The sequence below is a fragment of the Molothrus aeneus genome, chromosome 6, assembly GCF_037042795.1.
Source record: "Molothrus aeneus isolate 106 chromosome 6, BPBGC_Maene_1.0, whole genome shotgun sequence".
Lineage (NCBI taxonomy): Eukaryota > Metazoa > Chordata > Aves > Passeriformes > Icteridae > Molothrus > Molothrus aeneus.
Genome location: NC_089651.1, coordinates 12,567,176 through 12,594,896, shown reverse-complemented (window position 1 = coordinate 12,594,896; position 27,721 = coordinate 12,567,176). Strand labels below are relative to the sequence as shown.

The 27,721-nt window shown below is 38.2% G+C and overlaps 2 protein-coding genes across 3 annotated transcripts in view; one reads left to right on the top strand and one right to left on the bottom strand.

Moving 5' to 3' along the window:
- The first annotated feature begins 4,734 nt into the window (after positions 1 to 4,734).
- CYP2R1 (cytochrome P450 family 2 subfamily R member 1) lies at positions 4,735 to 9,912 on the top strand. Of its 2 annotated transcripts, XM_066552090.1 has the most exons (5): positions 4,735 to 5,007; positions 6,607 to 6,748; positions 7,018 to 7,650; positions 8,649 to 8,978; positions 9,632 to 9,912. In XM_066552090.1, exons 1-5 carry the CDS (start codon positions 4,735 to 4,737, stop codon positions 9,805 to 9,807), a joined length of 1,554 nt encoding a protein of 517 aa, XP_066408187.1. In that variant the 3' UTR covers positions 9,808 to 9,912. The 2 variants fall into 2 exon arrangements, with proteins under 2 accessions (XP_066408187.1, XP_066408188.1); XM_066552091.1 differs by lacking the exon at positions 4,735 to 5,007 and having other exon boundaries at positions 6,635 to 6,748; positions 7,454 to 7,650.
- Positions 9,913 to 18,755: 8,843 nt separating this feature from the next.
- PDE3B (phosphodiesterase 3B) overlaps positions 18,756 to 27,721 on the bottom strand; it is an 82,752-nt gene continuing 73,786 nt past the window's right edge. The window contains exons 10-16 of the mRNA XM_066551881.1: positions 27,227 to 27,338; positions 26,387 to 26,500; positions 24,597 to 24,796; positions 23,002 to 23,205; positions 22,613 to 22,774; positions 21,067 to 21,316; positions 18,756 to 20,726 (exon numbers count right to left, since the gene is read on the bottom strand). Of these exons, the coding sequence (XP_066407978.1) occupies positions 20,500 to 20,726; positions 21,067 to 21,316; positions 22,613 to 22,774; positions 23,002 to 23,205; positions 24,597 to 24,796; positions 26,387 to 26,500; positions 27,227 to 27,338 (1,269 nt within the window). The 3' untranslated portion in view covers positions 18,756 to 20,499. The remainder of the gene's footprint in view (positions 20,727 to 21,066; positions 21,317 to 22,612; positions 22,775 to 23,001; positions 23,206 to 24,596; positions 24,797 to 26,386; positions 26,501 to 27,226; positions 27,339 to 27,721) is intronic.

The window sequence follows — 27,721 nt, the reverse complement described above, 5'->3', positions numbered from 1 at the left end:
GAGAAAGGTGATAACAAAAATATGAATACTTGTCCTGAAACAATAACAATCTGCAATCTGGTACTATATTTTATATATATATATATATATATATATATATATATATAGTCTTGAAGGGCAACAAAGGAGACACCACACTTGAGGAAAGCTTTCTGCAACTGAGATTAATGACAGGCAAGAATAAGTTTCATTTCAGTTATGGCACTGAAACCTCTTTCAGTGGAGGATTTCATGGCATGTTACTCCAACATCTGTCAGGAGTGACATATATAGGTGAGATGCTCTGGAAAAGGAACATAATCCATTACATTTGTTCTCTTTGTATCCTTCTCCTCCAACTTCTGTGACACAATAATTTGAAAAGCTGGAGAATGACTTAAACTCTGAAACCAGCAGTATAACTTTTGTAGGCATTTGGTTTTGCAGAACTTACATCCCTAATTGGTCAAATTATTTCCTAAATCCTGCTCCCATGGTCTCTGAAAAACCATATTCAGATTTAGCATAACCTCACATCAAGCTTATCCATATAAATAATATTGTACCAATCTATCTTGTGGCTTGGTTTGAATTTGGCCCAAAAAAAAAGAGCTTCTTTTTTAAAAAAATGCAGTACTTTCCCAAGAACCAGAACACTGATATAAATCCCAACACTAAAGCATTTCCTTTTTAATAGACATTAAATCTGGATTTAGGCTGCTTCAGCACCTGCTTTTGAGAAAGTGGAACTGCTGTTCAGCTAATTAGTGAAAAATCTATGAATCACTCTAGAAGCAAATTTTCCTCCAGAATGCCTTAGAAAAGCTCCAAGACTGATTTATGAAAGACATTTTAAACAGATCAGGGTTGCATTGGTTTAATCTCCTTGAAACCTTCTTATGGCACAAAAACCCCAAAAGATTCTGTAGGTTCTGTGGCAATCTTCCTGGATATATTCAAAATCCAGTTTGGAATAATCCTTTAGACCAGACTGGGCCACACTGCCCTGCCCTGAGGTTGGCTTGGCCAGGCAGCAGGGGCAGAGCACAGGGACGTTTGCCATGGGTTTGTCACCTGTCCTGCCTTAGCACGGCTCAGCCTCCGAGCAGTTACTCCAGCCCTCTCCTGCCACCTGGAAACATTCCCTCCCTCTCACAGCTGGCACAATCCCAGTTCTGTCCCGAGCCAAACCTCCAGCAGGCTCACAAGGAGAGCCCCTCACACTCAGCAGAGGCAGGGTCAGACTTGCAGCACCACCAGGGCAGCACTGGGGGGGAAGCACTACAGAGGAAAAACTCACCTTGAAAATGTTTCAAAATCAGCACCTACTTGCCCTCCTTTTTTTTTTTTTCTTTTTTTTTTTTGCATTCTGCAGGTAAAATGAGAGTTGAAAAAACAACCTCAGAACAGAAAACTAATTGTGTTAAACAACAGCATGGTTATAAAACTTTGATTTCATTGCTTGCACAAGTACTGTGATACTATCTTATATATTGTCAGAGCACGTCAGCGAAAATAACATGAGAAACTGTTTCTCAAGCCCTCAAATTAATCCTTGCTCGTTGTTTACAGGATGTTGGAAGAGTGGAACTCCCCCTGTCATAATTTCATCCTGAGGTCTGATGAAGCCACAGGGTAACTGAGAGTTTTCCTCAGTCCCTCCCAGAGCTATGCAGTTGTGCTGGCATTGCCAGGTCCTACAGCGCTGATTGAGCCTCTGCCTCCAGTGAAATTTGGGGCTGAAAAAGATCTCTCTCCTTTCAGTGCTGGTAAATACCATGTGAAGGCAAAGGCTATTACAACGTAATATGTGCTAATCTACTTTCAGCAGAGTTTCTCAGAACCCATAGTCATACGAGACCATCAATTAAAAAGATGAATTTCTTAATTTATGCATAGAATTGACCAGCATCATTACAGGCTTGGCTCAGGAGACAATTGTGACATGGAGGTTGATCATTCTCTGTGATGACATAGGTTAAGAAGAGCTCTGTGAGTGTAACAGATAACATCTGCACATTGGCCGAAACTTGTCAGTGGGCTTGTGAAATGGATTTCTTTCATGACAAGCATGCCTGTTTCACATACATCTGTAAAGGTCTCTCTCTTTTCCCCAGTCCACCACCAAAATCAGGGAGCAAAATCTTTACACATCTGCCTATAAAGAAGTTGTTTTCCTGCGCTTTATAAATCATGTCATGATTTCACTGAACGAGAGACATTACTATAGGAATGGAAAACACTTGAACCTGATAAAGGTTTACCTTGTTTTCCAGCTACAGTGTCAACTCTGGAGAATAAGAAAACCAGAGCCTGTTTCAAAGTTGTAGCTAAGTACAAGTTTGTGAGATTTTTAATGGAACTTGGAAAAAACTTAATTTTTCTCCCCAGAGTTTTCAAGATCTTAACATTGCAACTCAGAGAACAGCCACACCTGGCAGCATATTTCTTCAAAATTCAAAGCTACATATAAGTATGTGTAGTCAAAGAATACAAAGCCAAATAATTGCTTTCTGATTTTCCTGAGAAGACAGGAACACAATCATTTCCTGTTACTCCAACTTCTGCTTACAGAATTTCCAGTGCAAAGTAATTGTAAAACTTGATGACTAGAATGTTTCAGAATTTAATAAAGATACATGCTTTAATGGGTTTCTTTACTCAGGCATCATTTGTATAATTGAAATAAAAAAACCTTTATTCATCCTATAAGTTTTCTCATTTGATCATCCATGATTAAGATGAGTAAAACGTTCCCAAAGAAGCAATTCAGCATAAGCTGCCCACACATTTCTGAAGGAATGAATGAATGAAAAAAAAATTAAAAAATAAAAAGATCAATCAGAAACTGGCAAGGAATCCTGTGCTTGGACAGCAACTGAAGTCTTGCATCCCTAAACCTGCATCCTTAAGTGATTTCTTCTGTCTACAAGGGTTTATTTATCACTTACTTTTGACAAGTTTCAGTCATCTCTGTCCATGCTGCTGCTGCTTTTTACCTCCATTTAATCACACATCTTTAGAGGTTCTCAGACCTTTAATCTTGGTTGGCTCACTATCTTTTAGCATTTGGCTTGACCAAAATGGATTTTATTTTTCTGCAATCACGCTCTTCAGTTTCCCTTCCTCTGTTGCAGTGGTGAACATCACTGTCTCTTCTCCATCCCCACGGCTCAAACACTCTGGTAAGGTCAGTTTTGAGCGTTCTCTCCTCTGCTTGAGGAAAATTCTCAAATATTGTTGGCTTTCCCCCCACTACAAATCTATTCCTTCCATTTTAGTTAAATATTTGGACTTTTCTACTGTATCTTTTTTCCCCTCTTCTTGGGTCCTTCCTATACTATTTTCCCCCTTTTCCCCCTTCAAAATGCTTGCTGCCAAAACTGTTAATTACCTTTCTTTTCCTATACAGATGCAGTGGAAATCATGATTATCTAAAACTTTGGGTATTCAACATTTAAATAACAGAGCATTGACGATAAGCTGCGAAAATAAATCAAAATGATAGTACCTCTTCCTACATTCTCTCAGATACTTAAGCATGTGCATACCTTACTTTACTCCTTGGCAATTCTTCCTCTGACTGGAGCCAAGCTGAGGTCCTGAATCTTTGGTGAGAATTCTTTAGGCACTGACATTGACAATACTGGTATTATCTGCAGATATGATGCAAATAATTAAGACACCAGTCAGTATCACACTGAAATAAAGGATGAAGAAATAACTTGGAAGAAGAATGAAAAAACTAAACCTCCAGCAGGGCTGAAGCCACTTATTTATTATTATTTCTTCTGTATTCTGACAAACTTGGTAAGATTTTGATAAAGGATGGTGGCATTGACACAGGTTATTAATGAGCTCCATCAGCCCAAATTCCTCATCTGTTTAGATCTTATCAATGTTCTTAAAAATCTATGTGCAGCTATTAAGAATAAGAAAGACATCTCAAGTTAGAAACACGTGGCACAGAAATTGTAATGGGCCAGGAATGCTTCTGTTATTCCTAAAATTGCTTGTAAAATAGTAGTAACGTAATAACAAAACCAGCGTGCACGGAAACAAATCTGGGTTTGTTTATGAAGTGTCTTGCCAAGAATGCCTCATGGCGCTACAACACTGCTCTGTGACCTCTGCCTTACCGATCCTGGCCTCTGCTGCAGCTCAAGCCTTCGCTCTGAGCCAGCATCCCACTAAGTAGCAAGTTTTGCACATTAAATGTGTGATCTCCGTGCTGCCTGGTCACACGGGCCGGGGACATTCACACATCGCTCCGAGCTGCCTGCGAGGGCAGGGCCCCTTTCCTGCTGGGTCAGGCAGCCCAGCACGGGGATCACGGGCATCGCACCCGGAGCTGCCACGGATCCGCACGGAGCATCTGCCAGAGGGAATGGGAATCCCTGCGGGCTTCACCGGCCCGAAGCTCCCCAAGCCCGGAGCGTGTCTGGGAAACACGTCTCCAAACTGTGCGTCTGAGATTCTACAGAGAGTAGAATGTCCTAACAAGGAGCAGTGAGTTGCCGCTCCCTCCCCGCAGCTGCCTCGGCCGGCGTGCGGAGCGTTCAGGCACTGCACAGAGCCCGAGGGACCGACTCCGCATTGTTCCAGGGGAGAAGGGAAAAAAAAAAAAAAAAAAAAGCAAAAAAAGAAAAAAAAAAAAAAAAAAAAAGCGCTCCTGACGCGGCGGGCGGAGCCTCCTTGGTCCAATGCTCGGGGGCGGGACCGGGCCGAGAGGAGGAAGCGGCGGCGGCGGGGCCGATGCGGGTGGCGGCGGAGCCCGGGGCGCGCCCGGGCGCGGCGACAGCGACAGCCACAGCGACAGCCACAGCGGGCAGCGGCTCCTGGCTGCTGGCGCTGGCGGCGCTGCTGGCGCTGCTGCTGGCGCTGGTGGTGCGGCAGCTGCTGAAGCAGCGGCGGCCGCCCGGCTTCCCGCCCGGCCCCGCGGGGCTGCCGCTGCTCGGCAACATCCCCGCGCTGGGCGCCGAGCAGCCGCACGTCTACCTGCGGCGGCAGAGCCTGATCCACGGGCAGGTACCGCCGCCCCGGGGCCCGCGGGAGCGGGGAGGGCCGGCCCGGGCTCGGGGAACCGGGAGCGGCCCCGGCACGGACGGGAAACCGGGAGCTGCCGCCCGGCCCGGCGGATGCGGCGGGCGGAGCACCCCGCCGGGAGCGGGAGCGCAGGGCTCCGGCGGAACCGCGCCTGAAAGTGCCTTGAGCGCGATATTTGAGATACTTACAGCCCTTCAGCCTAACTGTTTAAAAACTAATTTTTTCTTTTTCCTTTTTTCCCCCACTTTTTTACTTTCTTCTATATCGGGCGTTTCTTTCCATCAGCCAGTTTTAAGCGGCCAGTCTCCTCTTACGAGCTTCGTAAAAGTTAACTCCCCACTAGATCTGACATGAATTTTTGTAATTTAAAAAAAAAAAAAAAGTAAATGTTCTTCAAGCAAAGTGCTGGGACAAGTAGAATGGAAATAGGAAGGAAATGTACTGTCGAATAAAGCAAGATTTCTACTTGCCTGGAATGCTGTATGGAGTTTCAGTCATCTGCTCTCAGAATCATGCAGAATTTGAGGGAAACAGCATATTAGGGTTTGGGGGACTCTGGAAAAATACAATCAAAGGTTGTTTTTTTTTAAATCACGTATGATATAGGAATAAAGATCAATAAGTTAGACCAAAGAGGAATAAAGATCAATAAGTTAGACCAAAGTGTACAAAACTCACAGATGGTTTGCAGAAATATACCGGGAGTGTCTTCTTGACACATAAAAAAGAAGAGCCATTATAACAGTGAAAATACCAAAATAGACTCATAGAATCATTTAGGTTGGAAAAGGCCCTTAAGATCATCGAGTCCAGCTGTTAAGCCAGCATTGGCAAGTCTGCCACTAAACCATGTCCCCAAATGCCACAGCTGCACAGCTTTTAAATGCCTCCAGGGGTGGCGACTCCACCACTGCCCCAGGCAGCCTGTTCCAGTGCCTGACAACCCTTTGGGTGACAACCCACTTGTCACAGAGTGTATAATTAGGCTAACACAATTTCATATTGTGGAGGTCACCAGCTTTGACATGGAGAAAAATATAAAGATTGGTAATGGTAAAAATACAGATTTCTAACGCCGAGGGAATGCATGGAAAGGGATCTAAGGATTCAATCATAAGTTTAGGTTCAGTTTTAATTTTTAAAATGTAGATTCAGATTTAAAATTTTTTTATTCTTTATGTGCTGTATTGTACCTTTCTCCAAAGCAGGAAGCTGGGCCTAGCTGGGCTCTGCTCTCAGTTATTGGCTGTCACCTTGGCTCTCACTCCTCTCTAGGGACTACATGAAGGTGTCCCCAGTCCTTAATTTGGAGGGCTGGTTTCTTTAGGTGCACAGCAAAGCACAGAATGCAGTGTGGGCTAATTAATTTAATCTTTTAACAAAGCAAATGAGCTTACCACAGACTCTCCTGTGTAATGCCAGAGCTGTCCCACCTGTGACCACCTGTGTGGCCTGCTGAAGGTTATCCAACTCTGCATTTCACATTGACATTTAGTGTCGTTTCACATTTTCATTCCTTGTTCCAGATTGGGTTGTAATAGCATTTGACACTTTTTATTCCTTTTTTTTCCCCCCCCAAAGATCTTCAGCCTTGACCTCGGGGGAATATCTGCTGTTGTGCTGAATGGCTACGATGCAGTGAAGGAATGCCTTGTCCATCAAAGTGAAATTTTTGCAGACAGGCCCTCTCTTCCCTTGTTCAAGAAACTGACAAACATGGGAGGTGAGTGCTAATGTCTTTTGTATAAAGATATAATTTTTGTCCCATAGATGTCATGAAGCATCTGCTTTAGCCATTTTCCCTACTTGATGTCCTTTCATAAAATACTTGATGCTTCTTTAAAGATATTATTGTCACTCGTGGACTATGCTCCATAGCAGGACGTCCAAAATATTTTGTCTCCTTTTTTGTCTTGTTGAATAATTTTATTAACTTATGGGGGAAGAAAAATAAAGCATTGCATAAAATACTGTGTCAAAATATTTTTTCAGGCTTACTGAACAGTAAATATGGCAGAGGATGGACAGAACACCGCAAATTAGCTGTAAATACCTTTCGAGTTTTTGGATATGGTCAAAAGTCCTTTGAACACAAAATTTCAGAAGAATCTCTGTTTTTTCTTGAGGCCATTGATACATACAAAGGCAGACCCCTTGACCTTAAGCACTTGATAACAAATGCTGTTTCAAACATTACTAATTTGATTATTTTTGGAGAACGTTTCACATACGAAGATACTGAATTTCAGCACATGATTGAGATTTTTAGTGAAAACATTGAATTAGCTGCTAGTGCTTCTGTATTTTTATATAATGCTTTTCCTTGGATTGGTATCTTGCCATTTGGGAAACACCAGCAGCTGTTCAAAAATGCAGCTGAAGTCTATGAGTTTCTTCATGAGCTTATTGAACGTGTCTCTGAAAATAGGAAGCCTCAGTCACCTCGACATTTCGTAGATGCATATTTAGATGAGATGGATTGCAATGGAAATGACCCAGAATCTACATATTCAAGAGAAAATTTAATTTTCTCCGTTGGAGAACTCATCATAGCTGGGACAGAAACCACAACAAATGTTTTAAGATGGGCAGTGTTATTTATGGCTCTTTATCCAAACATTCAAGGTAAGAATTTTGACATTTTGAGGAACTGATTCACTTTCCTACTGCAAATTTAAAATGCTTTTTCAAAGTGGTGCATTGATCCATAATCATCACCAAAAAAAAGCTTTGTAAATACTATTCTATTCTGTCATTTACTAAATATACTATGGACAGAGGTGGAAAGCTTGTTTTAAATGCAAAGAGGATATCAAAAGTCAAGTGTTATGATAAAATTTTAACATATTATTTTGTGAATACACTTTTATGAAGCTTTAATACTTTTAAGTATTTCTAATATATTTAGGTGTAGCATTGTGATGCATGATCTGTGGTTGGCAGATATACTAATCTATGTAGTTAATAAATAATAAGAAAATGTAATTAAATATGAAAGTAATAAACTAAATTAAAAATGTACAGGTGTCAGCAAAAATGTAAATCAGGTTGTAGTAACAATTTAGGTACAATGCTTTTTATCTTAAGTTCTCCAGTTCACAACAGAGTTACATATGATAGACAGGAATACTTACACTTTTGGAAGAACAGAAATGGCATTTAAAAATAAAATGATGTGTTACAGTCATTGTGAAGTAAAACAGCAATAGGTGTTTGAGTGTTAGCCCAGACATTGTGAGGAGAAGTTTGGATTCCAGAAGTGAAGAGTCACATTTCTGATTTCACTGCCTCCACTTCACTTTTCCTGCCAAACCCTTAGCAGTGCTTGGGACAGCTGGAGCTTGCAGGATTTGGAAGCTGAGAGGCCCAGATAACTTATAAAGTACTTTGACCAAAAAGTATCACTCTAGTATCAATTTCACCATTGTTTCAGAATGGGGAAAATAGCACTAACCAAGGATAGGAATATAGAGTCTAAATTTAAAAGCTTGTGACTGTTTTTTGTATAAAGGTATATCATGTTTCAGTATTTTTTAAAAATGTATGTATATACACAAATACTTCAGCTTAAATTGGAATGTAAAACCTATTACAAAATAAACCTCAGTTTTTATTCCTAACAGGGCAAGTTCAGAAAGAAATTGATCTTGTCATTGGCCCAAACAAAATGCCCACCTTGGAAGAGAAGGGCAAGATGCCCTACACTGAGGCTGTTCTGCACGAGGTGCTGAGGTTCTGTAACATTGTCCCACTGGGGATTTTCCATGCAACTTCCAAAGACACTGTTGTGCGTGGGTACACCATTCCTGGAGGCACCACAGTCATTACCAACCTCTACTCTGTTCACTTTGATGAAAAATACTGGAGCAATCCAGAAGTGTTTTTTCCTGAGAGGTTTTTGGACAGTAATGGGCAGTTTGTCAAGAAAGATGCATTTATTCCTTTTTCCCTAGGTAAGAGCAATTCCTTCCACTGTTCCTTTTCACAAATCCAGAGATGTGTAAAGTGTAAGGGGTGGCAATAAATGGACAGAATGATATCCTCAGTTCTGATTTAAAGATATCCAATATAATTCAATTCAGAGATATTCCACATAACGCGCTCTGGAGATAACAAATTTTTAGCATAACATCTTTTATATAGGTGAGCTCAGTTTTATATGTAAACTAATAAAAATCCTCCTTACAAAGTTCTAATAATTGCCAATTAATAATAACTGGCAGTAGATGTAATTAAGAAAATAGTAGGGGGAAAAGGCTAAAATTCACAAGGTCATTTTTTTAAGCATTTTCCCTCTAGACTGGCACTTCACAATGTCATTTTTTAAAGCATTTTCCCTCTAGACTGGCACTTCAAGACCAGATACAGTAAATAACAAGTGTATATAAATCAATTTGACAGAATTCATTTCAATGGCATTTTTGAGCAACAAATTCTCTAAAATCAGTTTCTTAGTGTAAACTCTTACCTATCCTTCTTACAAAATACTACCAACCAGGTTCACACATCACTCCTAGAAGACAGAAATGACCATTCCTATCCACCTTAAAGGCAAAATGTGACTGAAGATACCTTAAACCTTTTTGAAACCTTCTTTCCAATTCAGGAAGAAGACATTGCCTTGGAGAGCAGCTGGCTCGAATGGAAATGTTTCTTTTTTTCACCTCGTTGCTACAGCGATTTCACCTGCATTTCCCTCATGGAGCGATCCCAGAGCTGAAGCCCAGGCTGGGGATGACCCTGCAGCCACAGCCGTACCTGGTGTGCGCTGAGAGGCGCTGAAGGGCAGGGCTGGGCTGGGCAGGTGCAGCACAGAGCTCCAAGCTGCAGCTCAGGACCCACTTGCTCTATTCCTAAACGTGTTCAAGCCAGAGTAACAACAATTTAAAGGACTGATAGTTTGTTGTTTTTTTTTTTTTAACTTGGTTTTCACAGGAAAAAAAAAAAATGGAAGCAAAGGTGTGGAACAGATCCTGATGTTTTCACTCCAGAAGACTGTGTTGACTCTAACTTCCGATACAGTTTTTAAATATTTAATTACTTAGCAAGCCATTTTACTTTGAGAGGGTATTTTCATAAGCATGGAGAATATGGTTCAAAATGTTTATGCTTGAATTCATCTGTGGAAATACCATTTACATTATTCCAGCTAAGCCATTCTTTATAATTATCCATTAAATTTTTATAGCTAAAGGGATTTTAAAAGGTATCTATTTAAATACCTGTAACCAAGAATAAAATATATTTTCCAGCCTTGAAAAATAGATTGTCTTTTAAAACATTTTATCCTTCTTTTTCCTTGCCCTGTCTTCCCCGTTGGTCATAATTTTCTAGTGAATCAGATAAGCATGAATTCACTTTTAGGACCTTTTATGGCTTGCTTCTCACTTAGCATCATACACACAGTGTTCAGTTATAGCCATACTCCTGACAATCACAGGGCTTTTTTTCCTCCAGTATATTGCATTTCCAGACCCCTGTCCTCCACTGCCTCCCAATCAAAGTACTATGTAATGATTAATCTCTGCTTAAATAGTCTGAAAAAGCCAGTATTTGTGTTACCAGAGTCACATGTACCTATACCACGACTAAAGAAAATAAACTGCTCACCCTTCTGACCAAAGGAGAGACTTTCTGGGGAGGGCAAGTGCAATAGGATGGGGAGAAACAGATTTTAAATGAATTTTAAGCACAAATTTTAGGTGTAAGGGCTACACTTGACTTCTGTCAGCTTCATTGATTATTCTTGCCAGCTCTTGCTTTGTGGTTATTGGTAGATAAAGATTTGTGTCTGCAGACCTTGCAGGAGCAGCTGGGACTCCAAACACAGAATTTAGTCCCCTCTGTGTGGGGAGAGAGGGCCTCAGGACAGGGTTCAGAACAAAACAAGCAAGCAGCTACTGAAGGCCAGGGCTGAGCGTTTGACCTGGCTTTTTACACAGATAGTGCTGCAGCTTGGAGCTGCAGGAAAGCTGAAAGGCAGGAATTGGTGCTTGTCTGCTGACCTCATGCTTGCAGCTTATGCTGAGGAGAAATACTTCCTTTCTTTAGAAAGAGCAAAAGAGAAAAAGCAAAGAGAGCTAATGCCAGTCCACTCACATAACAGCCTGTGGACTTCAGGTGCAGCAGGTCCAGATTATTTTACCCACAGAGAGCAGCTCTAGCACAAGTTCCTGTTTCTCTGAAGAGGCTGGGCAGGCTACTCCACTTCCTGGAAAAGTGCCTTTTGTGGAGAAGATTTAAAACTCAAAAAAGAGAGGAAGGAGGCAAACCTGATTGCTGTGCATTGGGCACACCATGAAAACTGAATCAACCATTCCTAAGGCATTGGCAAGCAGTGGGGTTAGGAGTCATGATCAGGGTTTTTCTGGATACCAAGTAGATGTTGTGTGCTTGTGGAATGCCTGAGGAGAAATTGTGGAGTCCACTGAACGTAGGTGCCTGCAGCATGAAGCAGCCCTGAGGAGTTCAGCTCTAGCTTTGGACTCAAGGCAATTGCTCCTGTTCCCAACCCTGGGCTCTCAGATCAGACAGCCAGAGTTTGTGTAGTTCCTAGTCCTGCTTTCTGGGTGGCAAGAACTCCAGGACATCCTTTGTTACAACATGGCTCAAATAATGCTAATTGAAGTGGGGGGGAGGATTAAAAACCATCAAGAACCAGTTCTTGCAGGGACCCACGCTCACAATGCAGCTGACCAGTTATAATTCCCTTTTGCTGAGGTATTTTGAGATCTAACTCCTGGCTAGTCTTTAATCCATTTAATGAGAACCATATTGATTATATGTCATTCTGGTTTCTAAATCAAAATGCCCTATAAAAGCCTCAGAATATCAATCCAAACTTTTACCATTATCTGCCAACTTATGGTCTCATTTAAGCAATCAAATACATTTGACAAACTGTCTTTTCTCTAAATCTGTATCAGTATTATTCATATTTACATGTTTCATTCTCTATCAGCTTTTTTATTATTTTCCTTCTGACTTAGAATTATCCTAATGATCCAATTTAATAATTTGAAATATTGACATAATAGTATTTTTTTCTAGTCCTCCAGAATTCCTCCACTGTATCAATACTGATTGCAGTAGCCAGCCAGATGTTCAGAATTTCCTGGTGGGATGTTCAGATAATTCCAGCTGAAATATCTAGGATAGATAGCAGCTGGCTGCTATTTAACATTGTTTTGGTATTAAAGGTTGATATATTAACCAGTGTATCTTTAAACACTGCTGCAAGAGCTGCAGTCAGAACCACCATTGTGTCTGAAATCTTCCTTTCCAAATCTCTATCCTTACATTTAAGTTTTTGGGTTGTTTTTGGCCGTGTCAGCAACCCCAGAGACTGAAAAGGGAACAGTATAAGCATGTCATATATGACACTGAAAAAAATGCTGAAGAAAAATCTCACTCATTAGCACTGAATTTCCTCAACTTCCAGCAGTTTCAGTGGTACTGATGAACATGTCCTCAGTATGAACCTAATAAATGCAGGAAGGTTCATTAATTAATTCATTCATTCAGAAATTAACTATACAAAGGAAGATTTCATAAAAGTTCAAGGAACATTACTGCTTGTCTGAAAGTAAATAGTATAAACTTACTGAGATATATTTCTATATGTATCCAGGATGTGTCTAGCCTGAATTGAGCTTAAAGGTTTGTGCAAGCACTAGAGAGTAGATGAGGCAGATTATGTTTTCATGAGAGAAAAAGCAAGCTCAGAGAAAAACACAGTAAAAAGTAGTGAAATCCCTTTGAAAAATGAGTGAAAATTAGATTGTGTAAATTTGATAATAATGCTTTTGATATGAAAACATAAAGATTCAGGCTAAACAAGGGGGGGAAGAAATCATAATGAGGAAGATGCCAGATCAGAATTTGTCTTTGATTGAGAGAGATGGACTGATGAAAACACAAGATAACATGGCCAAGATCAGAGGATCAGTAAGAGTTTGAAAAGAACTCCATATTCCCAGCATAAATTGCTCTGTGAAGGTACACACAGAAGGTTGGTATGTGTTTTCATGCCAATAAGCTGTCCCAGGTGTTTTTCTGGCACTGGGCCTGATCATTCAAACCCTCTGTCTAATCAAGATCAAATTAAACTACGGCTCTGGAAATCTTCTGCCTTCTTCTGTCCTTTCACAACAATGTAAATTGGGCATCAGCAGATTCTCTCTATTCTAGATTATCCTTTCAGGCATTTTTGAAGGCTGTCAGCTCTGTCCATGTCATTAGAGTTAGGCAGGATGCACATTCAGAGCAGTTGTTCCTTAGGAAGACTGCCAGGCTTCAGGAGATGCTACATTTGTTACATTCTTCTGAAAAAGTAACATCCCAAATAGATTAAACCCATTAAAATAATGGGAGCACATCAGGAATGTGCAATCTAATCCAATATCTTGCTATTACTGCAGCAGATGGCTGCTTGCCAAAAATTTTACATGTGATGTAGACTGGCCTATAGCAACATTCTAGAAAACAGAATAAAGTTACTGTTTATTCTGCTGCTGTTTTCAAGTGATGACTTCCTTTTCTACACTCATGTGAAAAAAAACTTAAAGGAAATATTTTTAATTTGTGTTAACTACAATTCATCAGAAGCATGAAAAAAATATTATGTATTAAAAAGCTTTTTACTTTAATTTGTTGAGATGCTTATCCACATCAGGCCCATCAGTATCCAGACAACAGGATCCACCCATCCATGTCTCATGGACATTTATACCCTCACCAAAACAAGGGGTTAAAGGATGCCTCATTGTTCAGGTTCCTTACTAATGTAGGTAATACAGGTTCAACTTCACACCAGCAAGGAATGAAAGTTAGGGAACTGAATCACTATGGATAAAACATCTGAAGGAATTCCTGTTATTCTCAGGTAATTAAGTTTCCTTTTGCCACAGGCATCCTTGCTTAAGGAGTCAAAATGCCCCTTTGGTTCTCTTCAACTTACACAATAAGCTCATTTAAAAAATATTAATAATAATAATGCTGAACATGCACCACAGCAGAATTTTATGAGCCTAATTTTTCCAGGAACAACATTGGTATTTGCAACCCCTCTTTATCTGATATAGATTAGGAAGTTAATTTAATTCCTTTTTTTTTTTTTTGGAAGCATAAAAAATGCTTTATAAAGCCACTTCAGGGCATTTTCAGATCTTCTTCTATTTTATTTTACATTCTGTATGGACACACCATTTCTCTCTCAAGGAATGTACAGTCTAAACTGCCACACTATAGAGAGGAATGCAACACAGCTTAATACTGCATTTACTTCACCACAAATTGTAGGTGCAATCTATAAAATGCTCTTTGTGCCATAATGAACTTCAGGATGACATAGAGACAGTAAGAATAATTCATTGTTGATGGGAATAAAATTTAGTGCTAACAGCTAAAATTTGTCTAAAAATCCCTACTCACTGATACTAATTCTTTTGCTAAGTATATGAATTACATCATCTTCTGAAGCGTCCAACACCTCCCAATGTCTCAAGAATGCACTTTCTTAAGATCTAGAAAGGCCCACATAGATTGAAAAGTATTTAAAATACAATTAGCTTTAGCAAACTAACTTAAGATAATCATATTTTTAAAAAAATTTTGGCTACTGCCTCTCCATTTATTCACCATCTGACAATTAGATTCTTATCTCTGGCTAAGGTTCAAATCTCACCTATTTTTTCAAGACGATTCTAGCTCTCTCAACAAATAAAAAGACTCTTTCTGGTGGGAGATGAATTATGGGTGAAACTCATTTAAAATAAAAAGGTTTTAATATTTACTGAAATAAAGGAGTTGATGCCTGCAGTTCTTGCTGTTTGAATGCTATTATTTCTATAACTGTGCACATTTTCTTCTTGGTATTTAAAGTTTCCATATCAGACTTCTACTCTAGTCCTAGTGTTTAAAAAATAGGTTCAGAAAGGATCTCAGTAAGTTCTGCAGTTCACTCATCTGGTCCACTAACAGTTTTACAAAAAGCTGTTTTTCAGACTTTTTTTTTTTTGCAGATCCTTTCTTAATAGCCCCAGACAATCTATTTCAGTGAGTCAGAGCCCTCTCAATCCTTAGACAATCAGTCATGTTTGAGCCTTGCCACCTAAAGGTGTTACTCCTTGTCCTAAACACGATAAACACTGAAAGCATTATTCTGATTACTCTTTGAAATAGTCTCATAAGGTAACCTAAGAATATCTCACTCAAGTCTGATTTTCTCTAGACAAGGAAATAATCTTTTTAATTAATTTCATCTTTCTCCTTCTCTTCAGGCCACGTCATCAGCCCCACTGGTCTGTGCTACAATTCTGTAAATCTGTCTAAAGGACAGGCATTTTTCCTGGGGTGTGGCATCTGAAATTAGAAACAGTATTTTGGTAGTGACTTAGTTATGATGAATTGAATTCAATTACTACAAACTCATTCTCAAAGATAGAGGGTCTTGCTTATCGACTTTTTTGACTGAAAGAAAGCTTAGTTAATATGAGTCAGATAAACTGGCAGTACTACAGATTAATAAATTCCACTAGGATGAATGTCATGATAAAAAAAGGGGCATGCTAAGCCCATCTGAATGACTATATATAGGAGCAAGTTTTCACATCTGACAGGTACAGGGGACAGAATCTGCACTCTGCTCCTCATGTGCAATAATTAACGTCAACCCTATCCTCAGTATTTTTGGTATGATACCTGCATCTTAGGCTAAGCATTACCTTTTGCTTTATATGCAATTAAAATGAAGATATTTTGATCTCACTCAAGGTGCAAAGGGTTCTGCTGATCCAGAGAGATGAGTCAGAAGTGACTCATCACCTGTTTTTTGGCAGGATGTTTAGAACATGGACAAATCACAAGGTGAATGGTAGGGATCATTTGAAACACCGTGGTCTCTCACCAGTACTTAAAGGCTGGGTTGGTTAAACATCACCTTTTTTTTTTTTCCTTCTGAAACCTCACAGATAAACCAGCAGACAGAAGGTTTCACCTCACTAGAAGATTTTTACTCTATGATATTCCACAGATGGCAACATTCTGCCAGGGAGCAGAGCCTGTGTAGCAGAACCTACCACAGGCACCAGCAGCTGATCTCTTGAAGTCCAGAAATCAGAAGATGACTCACGATGTACAGATTCCAAAAGAAACCTTCCTGTCAAACATTTCTGGTTGTGTTGTGCCCTTCTTAAAGGGTGTCTGAAGTGTCACACAGAACCAAGTAGGTGTAAATCACTTACACACCTAAAGCCAAGTGCAATGGAAGGTTTATCCTGTAGCAGCTTGGTCCATCAGCTTTCTTTCCTCTAAAAATGTTTTATTCCTTCTCATTAAGCAGAGGACAAATAAACTGACTCCTTATGGCCTTTTTAAACTAAGATCAGACAGATAGCATTTAAAAACTGTGTTCTTTTGTCATCTTCATTCCTGAGAATCCACTGGACAGTTTTATAGCAAGTTAAAGACTTACTTCAGAAGATATTGCAAAAAAATTCCTCATTGGAAAAGTGAAAGTAATTCATTACCTCATTTGCCTTAACACAGACATGACTGAAGCAGCACATTGTCCAGAGATACAATTCTGAGAAGAGAGCTGGAAGAAAAAAATGCAAAATAAATACTGTCTTGATCAAACTTCTTGTACCTCATTTAATCAACTTTATATATTTGCTTTCGCTCATTTAATCTTTATTGGCCACTGAAGGATCAATTTCCTAAAACTTCTATCACAGCTTAAGTTGTGATGACTGCATCATTATTTCCATTACCATTTTCATTTCATTTCTAAAAATCCAAGTATCCTGACTTGATAAAGACATACTGTTTCTATAATATTTTGAACACAGACTGGCCTGAGACAACAATCAATGTCTCTCTTCCGAATATCTTTAGTATATTTTTGTGTCTGTCCCATTGTTACCTCTTCTTTCTAGATCTCATCATCCAAAGTAATTCCATCCTTTTAGTCCAAAACATCTCTCAGGCTGAGATTCCTGCTCTCACACTCACCAGTGTATGAGACACTTACAATTCTGAACATCTCAAATGGTTTTTTGGACAAGAGGGGAAATGCTGCCACATGAGTGCAGGTGCCACAGAGAGTCACAGAATGGGTCAGGCTGGGAGGGACCACAGGGGTCACCCAACCCCTCTGCTCCAGCAGGGCCATCCCAGAGCACATGGCACAGGATTGTGTCCACATGGTTCTGGAACATCTCCAGGGGGACCCCACAACCTCTATGGGCAATAACACACTCTGGATTACCTCAAATTCCATCTGTGCTTTCAGAGGATCCAGAAGCCAGGATTCAACTGCATCTACACCAGGAGCAAGCACCAAAGCTAAAACTTTGAGCTCTTGAATTCTAACTCCTTTTGCTGCTTCACCTGCCCCTGGTTGTGGTTAAAACTGGATGTAAATACAAAGAAATGGTTCTATGCACAGAGCAAATGAAGTCTTACACAAACTTCATTAGTCTGGACTTACCTTAAGCAATCCCAAATCATTCCTTTAATTTTGAACCTTACACTCACTGTTTAACTTTGTCATGGAGGGAGAACTCATAGGAAGAGGCTCCAAGCTACTCATTTGACTGGTTTAGCACCTCCTCCACATCCAGAGGACTCCAGGAAGCACAGAGAGAATTTTGCCCTTATAGAAACTTGGTAGGTCTAGTTCTGTGTGTATGGGTGCAAGTAATCCAACACACCTTGGAAAAGAAGGCAATGAAAAGATGGGAAACTCAAACCTGAGAATATTATACATAAAAGTTGTATTTCTGCATGGCATAAACTTCAGTGTTGGCTAATTTGGTCCACTTCTTGGGGGAAAAAAAACCAAAAGAGGTAGTGCTGCATTAGAAAGTGTTTTAAATGTGTTCCTTTGTGTGGTTTTCAGCACTACTCAGCATTCCCTGGCAGCTGTGAATTACTGAAGTGTGATCACAGATTTAAGAGTGATATTTTTTGTATGGAGAGATGATATTTTGCACAACAGCTCAATCAACATTCAGAGGACCCTCCATCACCATTTTTGAAAGATTTAAGACACCTTCACAGTTACAGCCACATCCACTTCTGCAAACATTCTCTGAACCAGCCTTTGTTAATTTTTTTCCATCTTTTCCCTTTGCTCTTAGAGTAACAATTAGTCACATACTGTGCACACATTAAAAAAAGGCTCTTTAAAGCAGATTTAGAACACATTCATAATTAAATGTATCTTTGAAGCAATCTATTGTAAATATCTAATTGGAAATACATATTAGCATTGCAGTTTATTAAACATTGAGGTTTGCTGCTTGTCACTGGATTTTAAAATCGCTTCAGTATTCCTCAAGAGTTTAAGAGAAACCTGAGATAAGAAAGTTGCTGGCAAAGATGTCACCACATACAAGTCCTGCCAATGCTCTAGCAAAACATAAAATATTAATTTTTACCTTGTTATACTTTTGTTAATTTATAAATAATGGCATTTTAAGGGAAACTAAAAAATGGAAACTTGTAATGTAAAATAATAGAACAGAAACTTTAGACAAAATAATTAGTATCATTTGTCAGACAAAGCAAAATGATATTAAACAATATTAAAATGATATTTTATGTACACAAACACACTATCTAAACACAAAATGCTGAGAATACAGCATACTAAAAGAATCAGAATTTTTCTAGTCTTCACATTAACTGCAAGAATATATGACCAAAGAAATGTCAAATACCAGGTGTATGATCAGTAAGTGCCAGCTTCAATAGTGCAACATTTTATTAATGACAGAAATATCTGGTTTAACACTGCTCATGTTACAAAAAAACTGCAGTGACAGTGATAATGGCAGCATAGGGGAATTTGACACTGAAGATATAGCAAAAGCACATTTCAGTGGTCTTGAAGTGCATCAACAAAAGGCTTATTAGTGAAAAGAGCAAAAAGAAAAAAAAAGCCCAAACCTTTCAGTTATTTAAACTGGCCAATGAAACAGCAGAAGGAAAACCTGTGTAAAATAGTGTAATACAGTTTGCACAAGGTTATCTTTTTTTTTTCCAAGTCAATTGATGCAAACACAAATATGCTGAGACACATTCAGAAATAGCACACGTGCATTTGGGTTTTATTCAGTTCAACTACACAGCATTTAAAGGTTCAGTACTAAAAGGAGCACTTTTAAAACCAGGCTTATCTCTGGCTTGCTTACCTGTAGCCTAATTTTCAACTTTTTCATTTGTTTGTTTACAAATTAGACCTACTATGGTAGTGTTTCTAAAAATACGTTGGGGTGGAATGTGTAAGTTTGTTATTTTAAAACTCAACAATCTAAAATGTGGTACAGTACAGTGATTTTTATCTTGTATCAGGCTTTACACAAAGTTTCCACCTTCTGGTTTCAATAGGTGTATTTCAGGATGCACATCAAACTTGAAGGCAATAAAAGCTGTGTCTGTGATGGAAAAAATGTGTGGGGCAAATTAAAATAGCCATTTTGCAACAGTAGTTTATGTCTTTAAAAAAAATCTTTAATTCACCTAAAGCTTTACATACAAAGAATAAATGAGATAAGATCTTATTTCCTTAAAATTTAATATGGGAAATGGGTGCAAGATAAAAATCTATGATGTGGTTGACTTGTTTTTAAAGTGAACCTGAGTAAGGGCAGGAAATACAACGTTATTTATGAGTAAAAGAATAAAATTCCTTCATAATTTAAGTAGCTGAACAGGTTTTTAATGTTCTACCACAAAACAGCAAGGCAACAGATGAGAATGGCCTTGTATTCAATGAATTATCATGAACACCCACTGCAAACCTGAATATTTTCTGCAAAAATAAAACATCAGATTATGCACAATAATAAAAAGCATCAGAAATAGATGCACCTGGATTTTCTTTCCTCTTTTTAAACCACAAATATCAGAATTCAGCACTTATGTCACAGTCCTTGAACAGTTGCTCTGAGATGACTACATGAAGCACACTACTGCACTAAGTAGACACCCCACAACAGGCTTGCACTGCAGCAGTAACATGGTTTTCATGTAGGCACACTTTTTTTTCTCATTCATGTTCAAAAACAACATGAAATAAGCAACTCAAGACAAGGTTAGGATTCATCCCGCGGTTCCTTGTTAGCGAAAAGTTCTTGCCACTTTGGTAATCAAAGTCACCGAATGTTTTTTAAAAACTGCAGGTACCTCAAGGAAAAGAAGAGTTCCATATTCAGCAAGGCAGCATTATATCAGGATATTTTATACCAACTAAGGCATAAAGAACTTTGCATCAGGGTATACAATACTCAATCTCTGAATAAAGTCCTGTATTCTGTGTGTGGCGAAAGTGCATAGGAGTGGGATTCCACCAGAGCACAAAGAATCCTCTCACAGTATTAAGGCCTTTCAATTTTATGTGTGTGAGCTGAAGTCAGCACAGTGGAAAAAACATAGGCTGTCATCACACTGGACACCACTGGAGCTCCCTTAGCACGTCTTCTCTTCTCCGAGCTGTCGTTCATCATCTTCATCAGCTTCCTCAATAACCTGAATGTCATCTGCTTGAGGTAAAGATGAGATTTCAGTCAGCAGTTTGGCTCCTTCTGTTTTGTTTTTCTCTTCCTCTTCGATCACTTTCTTCCATATTTTGTGATTTTCACTGAGGTGGTGTATTAGCTGGCAAAATATTCGTCTACCTTTTTTTCTTTGAGCTTCTGTAAAATTATAAGCATATTGGATTGTTTGACATTCTGAGTAATTGTATTTTATACATACAAAGCCAATGGCACATTGCAAGCAAGATGTACATTTCAGCGAGGCACATGGATGATTATTCTGAATATTTAAACAGTGGCATGGCAAAGGATATCAACAAGCTTCTGTTTTAAATTGCAAATCTCCTGGTAGCAACAAAACTTTTGTTAAAAGAGGAAAATTTATGAAGCAGCAGAATAGCAAATGCTACAAGATTTCTACAGCACAATTTCAACTACCACTGCTACATCTGAAGCTACTGAAGGACAACCAAGCACCAACCGAAACACAGAAACTTACTTAAAATAAGATCATCTTCCATTTCTTCATCATCACTCTCTAACTGTGCACCATCATCATCTTCAGTGCTTTCTGCATCCTCCTCCTCTTCATCAACCCACTGCCCTGGAAGCAACCCAGCTGCATTGTAGGAATTACAAAGGGGACCAACTATGTGAGTGATGAAAGATTCCTGCAGTTTCGCCAGCTGGGGAGAAGAACGATCCATGAAGGGGCTTATAGGTAACCCAAGACTTGCTTCCTCATCACCCTGAAAAAGAAATGAAAAAACTTATCAGAATTTCTCACAAAATTGGCTTTAAATTCTTATTTTAAAAATTACTTTTAATTAACCAAGTAATCTACAGCTTCCTCAGGAGGGGAAGCACCTGGAAAGGCACTGATCACTTCTCTCCAGTGAGCAGTGACAGGGCTTGAGGGAATAGCATAAAACTCTGTCAGGGGAGGTATAGGCTGGATATTAGGAAAAGGTTCTTCACCCAGAGGGTGTTGGGGCACTGGAACAGCTCTCTGGGGCAGTGCTCACAGCACCAGCCTGACAGAGCTCAAGAAGCTTTTGTACAATGCTCTGAGGCACATAATGTGATTTTTGGGATGTCCTGTGCAGGGATAGGCGTTATGCTTTGATGAGCCCTGTGGTCCCTTCCAACTCAGGATATTCTGTGATTCCATGAACCACCACATGGGATTGTACATTTTTACTGGGGAGAATAATTATACAGACTAAGTGAATGAAAACATAATTAGGCCAATTTAAAATAAAGACACATTATGGCTCAGACTAGGACAGTCCATAATCCTCCCTCCAGCTTTGCTTGTGTCTGGATGGAGAACTAGTTCTACTGGAACTGCTATTCCTCTGCCTTGACAGGATGGATTCAGAGCATGCAGAGACTCAACTTCAATTGCTGAGCTGACAAACAGAGAAAGTGGCAGAGAAATCAGCCATAGCAAGGCATGCTGCTAATGGCATCCCCTGCAAGGCCACAGGAGAATGAAATGAGCTATGACATCCAGAGTCAAGTGGTTTCTTTTCTGTTTTGTTGGGGGTTTTTTCCCCACCATTTTATAAACTGGAGAAGAAAAACATTGAACAGTTGTTCATCAAAAAATCTGAGCTATAATTACTTATCTCAGCACTTCCATGGACCTGAGAGCTTTAGAGCTGAACATACACTTTCAGTCTTGTAGATATTCTTTCACCTAGAAACACATCTGTGAACTTAACTTCCAAAATGAAAGAATTTTTTTTGCTTTACCAGCATCATCCTAAGGAAAGAATCCCTCCCCCTCAAAAATCCCCTAATATCTGAAAAATGGAGAATACAGGCTGGGAGCTTGTTTTCTAACACAATTATTAGAAACTAAAAGATCATGCTAGTAAGCTACTCGTGAAAATAAATTTTAGTGTTCAGAATGAGAAGATAGAAATACCTCACCTGAAGATTTAAAACAAGGAATAAAGCTTAATTTAGTTAAACCACTGGTAAAACAAAGTATTATCTGCCCATCATTTAAAAGAGAAAATTGCTCTTTCCATACCCACCTGCTCATAAAATTCATTGACAATGCCTTCAGTCCATTTCAGATGCAGGTCTCTGATTTTGGCTGGGCCATTGATATCAGCCAGTTTGATGCATATTTGACAGGCCAGCAGGCGATCGTTCTCATTGCTCCATTCTATGCCATTGCTGTTCATGTCATTGACCTGGGGTAGGCACAGACATCCACTTCAAACCATGGGTTTATTAAGCAACCTACGAACCATCTACAGCTGGTTTGTACAAAGGAAATACTCTACTTGCATTTTAATAGCTTACATTTAAATAAAATAAAACTTTAAATGCAAGTAATTAAAACCAACAATAACTGAGAAGCAATGATAAAATCTGTACATCAAGACCAGATCAGTGCAGACACTAAAGTGGAACAAACCTTGGCATTAAATTCTGCAAGGAAATCAAAATGCTTCTTGAGGTCTGTGGCAAGGATTGCTTCAATCACTAAGAAACGAAAGCGCTTGAACTCCACGTGATCAAGGTTTGATAAAAAGTTGTATTCTGGTCGTGATAAGAAAAGATTCCAGGCAGATGCAGCATGGTGATTTTCTAGGACTGATCTGTCATTGTAGAGAACAGCCTACAGGAAAAAAAAAAAAAAACAAAACAAGCAAGGAATCATAAATTACACAGGGAAGTTTTAAAGTTATAATTAAATATTCTGAAGTTTCAGGGCTAGTCAGAAACAACACTAGGTAAAAATAAAAAAAATGTTTTGTCTTCTAGTTTTGGGGTTAAAGTGACACAAAAATTACAGATGAGGGAACCTCCCCCCCCCCCCACAAACTTAACAATTAGCAATGTTCTTTTTTTCTTTAAAAGTCCTTAATGATGTCTTAGTGACACCTACATTCAAACTATAGGCACACACACAAAAACAGCTGAAGTCTTGGCACAGTGCATGTGTGGAGCAGTGTGTGTTTTATGTCACACAGTGATGTAAAAAACAAAACAAAACAAGAAAAAAATAAATCTAAGTATTTGTTTTCAATTTCTCTTAATTGTGTTGGAAAAGCAAAAACAACAAAAACCCCAGTCCAACAAAAACAAAGAAATAAACAAAAAAATGCAACAAATAAAATACCCCACTAGAAAAAGGACTCCAAAACACATAAGAACTGTCATAATGGAAAATGGTGCAAATTATCACTAATTTTCAAAGGGCTATGTTTAATGCTAATGCAGAAATTTTAAGTGTAAACGAGCTAACTAAAATATAAAAACAGTAGCAGATTTTACTCACAGCTTCCATGTTTCTAAAAAACACCCTATAAAATAATGAATTCAATATAGATTAAACAGAACCTGAAAAAAAATTCATTTTGCCAAAGCTTTTTGCAATTTTTCAAAGAATGCTTGCATTTTTGAGACTTCATGATGGATGTCTGTGTAGTTTGGTGTTGTTCCTCCTTGCATGCTGTTTTCAGCAGAAATACATAGCATCCTACATACTAAACTCCTTTTGTAATAAGGAGTTGATGAAAACTGATTGGAAAGTTCATTTTCAAAGTCTTTATCTCCTAACAAGTGTACCAGTTTCTGATCTATTGTTATTTTTGATATTATTATTATTATTATTATTATTATTATTATTATTAAGTTTCTTTTCTGTAACTTAATAAGAGATCCAAACAGCCATCATAGCTGATTAGATAGACCCAGGGCCAGCTCTCTATTAAATAATCCTTTACTCTATCCTGCACTGGTTTCTGTTGTTATTTTCAATTTGGCAACTTGAAAGTTGTTTCTGCATGCATACATAATCAGTACATACAAAACACATCAGAATTTAACAGGAAAGAAAAATAAAAATATTAGTAAGTATAGTACATGTTAATTTCCCCATTTCTTAAATCAGGCCTTAATACTTCAATCTTAAACAACTTACTTTAAAGTTATAGAATAGCAAATAATTCTTTATACTGATTTCATACAGAAAGAAGTGATTTTTTTGTGTGAAGAGGTTCCTACCTGAGGTGCATTTGTGGCCACTAGAAAAGCATTTGTACGTCCAGGGTGATCATAGTCGTGCATGGCAGCTGCTACATACAAAGCCATCAATTCCAAAGCAGGAATGTTTGAAGCCAGGCAGCCATAACTGTCATCAGTAATAGGACAGCTTTTTGAAGAAGTGTAGCTGACTTGAACTGGGGCAATACCACCGGCTTCATCTAAAAAAAAAAAAAAATTCAAAGTACAAAACCAGAATATTTTTTAGAACAGTATTTCATACATATTTGTAATACATTATAAATGTGTATAAACAGCCAGACACTGTTGCAAACACAGTATGTTTATCCTTACTGTCACGAATCTGAATAATTGTCAGACTAATATTTTAAAAAACAAAATTAATGATAATTTTCATAGATTAACAATTTTGAAGAAAAGTTGAAGTGCCATTGAGTTGCAAATTTGTACCACTAACAGAGTATTCTATTGTTTGTCTCAAACCTGAATTTGTCCAAGAAAAAATTAATCAGCACCTTCCTTAGTATTTCCATAATTTTCCCATTTCTTGAACTTGCAAACCTACAGGAAAACTTGGAGGTGGAGAGTGGAAACTACTGCAAAAGGAATTAACTCCATTAATTTAGAAATATTTGTATGATAAGAAGATTCACAGTTTTATTTTCATCTTTCCCATGGACAAAGTCACTACTTTAAAAAAAAGGAAAAGAAATAGCACTTATTTTAGCAATGCATAATATCAAAGGAACTCCCATGCCTTAATAGAATAAACAAGGATTAGAAACCTGAAAATATTTGTACTGGAAGAGTTTCCAAGCAAGAAGATTATAATTTCTTATTTTTTCTTTTTTTGTAGAGGAGAATAAAATCATTATTATCACTTTTCTCCATTTAAGTCTCCAGACCCAACCCATTTAACACTTGGAGAAAGAAAAGGCAATAGGGTGCAATCAATAGATAGGGACAAACTTGGAAAAAAGAGAAAATCCCAGCCCCCTAAAAGCCATATGACTTGTGTCTTGTCTTTTTCTACTACAGACTTAAAACAGAGTTCTTGATTTTATTTTTTCTGAAATACAAACCATTTAGCATCAAAGTCTACGTTTCCAATCTTTTTTATAATCCTTTACTTACAGGATACAATTAGGTAAAAATTACAAATTCTAAATTTAAAAGTTGTTCTATGAAGTCACAGACAATACACAAGCAAGCTTCACTGGAAGTACCTTCACACAACATTTGAATTTGGAGGTATTATTTCCTTTTCAGGGATGCTCTTATGCAGTTATTTTTGGGGTGGTCTCTTCTGAGTTTGAAAGCCTGCATGTGATAGCTAACTGAAAATTCTAAAATATTAATTTTTATACTAAAGCCATTAAGGAGAACTTCAATTAAGTTAAATACTTTGGTATTTTTTCTCTGGTCTATTTAACTTTCCAATAAAGTTAAGAAATATTAGCCTAATGTATTTCAAATGCTAAAAATACCCTGACTATGGCAGAATACAGAGGTTTCATTCAGCATAGAAAATTTATTAAGTGAACCAGTTTTCTTGGCTAACAAACTAACCATTACTCATCTACTAATTTTTCTGAAAGTCAATTGCATGATATTTCTGAACGGTGTGTGCTTTGTGATTTTTTTCTACTGCATTATATTAAAGTACAAAAAAAAAAAAAGTGAGTCATAAGAATAATTCTATATTTTCTTCCAGAGCAATTTGGTTCACCTGCTGTAGGTTCATTGTAACATTCCTCAGCAAAACAAAAACAGCCTGTGTGAATACACACCTATTTCACTCTCCATTATGTGCTCATTACGGATTTGCTGGAATCCAGGAATGGGCCGTGTGGTCAGGTACCAAACTGCATGGAGAACATCCGTGGCATGGATACGATTGTGATCTGAAAATCAACAAGATACAATTAAAAAACTGTTATCTGGAATGGCATCACACGGAATAATAAAAACAACAACAAAAAAAATTGTACAAAATGTATTATAAGTGAGCTTTTGATTAAATCTAAAAGGAAAAATAGAATTTTAAATGTTAGTGGTAGATAGATGTATCACTGAACATTTTTCAGAAGGCAGTTAGATAAACAAACAGTGTCTATGTACACTTCATCCTACCTGGGCCTCAGGAAGGGATTAAATGGCCTTTTAAATCAATAATGGTGAGAAACAAGCGTGGCCTGCAATCTGATACCTACAAGCACCCGAGCTGGGCAAACATCTGTGGAGTGGGGAAGTGTGGTTTTTGTTTTGTTATCCAATAAATTTGGCTGCCTTGCACAGCAAGGTGAATAACTACCATCAAAATTCTCCATTTCTTCTCATTTTGTTAAGGACCTCATCCAAATTTCTGTTAAATCAGCAACTATTCTCCCATTGACTTCAGTGTGTTTGATTCCACCACTAATTCAAATTCTCTAAGATTATCTTCAAACTCCAAATTAACAAATTCACTTTTAGAGTCCACCCACTTTGTCCTGCAATTCTCTAGACCCATGCTAAGCTCTGTCAAATGCATTCACTAAAAACACACTTAGCAGCCCAGAAATACAAATTCCCACACCAAAGGGGAGCCACTGATAACAAAATTCCTTGTGTAACCAGGGAGCACTTACAGGGAATATCCCGGTAGCCGTTTTCGAGCGCACAGAAGTAATTCATAAATTCTTGAGTGGGGATCTTGAAAATTTCAAACAAGCCAGTGTCTTGAAACAAGGTATAAGTAACCTAAACAAATATTAAGATTAATTTAAATCTGAAAAACTTAAATATCTTTGCATGTTCTGCTTTTTCAACTTGAAAAATATTTCTTGTTTTTAAAATTGTACTTGCCTACAGACATGGAAAACACTGAAATTCCACTAAAGAATTATTGGAATGCTATTGTCATAGAGATATATTTAATATACTTTTAGCACAAAAATGTGGATTTTTACAATCCGCTCAATAAAGAATAATAAAAGCTTTTATGTCATTACTGATAATTCTATGCACAACTCATTTGTAATAATATACCCCAAATTTTTTTAGAAGGCTAAATAAGCCATGCTTTATCCCATTAATGACCTAAAAAGAAGAAATTTACATTCAGACTTATTATTCAGAACTTC

Bases quoted from the DNA above. Each gene is read 5' to 3' on its own strand.
- CYP2R1 (XM_066552090.1), top strand. From the start codon at position 4,735: ATGCGGGTGGCGGCGGAGCCCGGGGCGCGCCCGGGCGCGGCGACAGCG. The intron at 5,008-6,606 runs GTACCGCCGCCC...CCCCCCCCAAAG, and splicing joins AGAGCCTGATCCACGGGCAG to ATCTTCAGCCTTGACCTCGG. The intron at 6,749-7,017 runs GTGAGTGCTAAT...ATATTTTTTCAG, and splicing joins GAAACTGACAAACATGGGAG to GCTTACTGAACAGTAAATAT.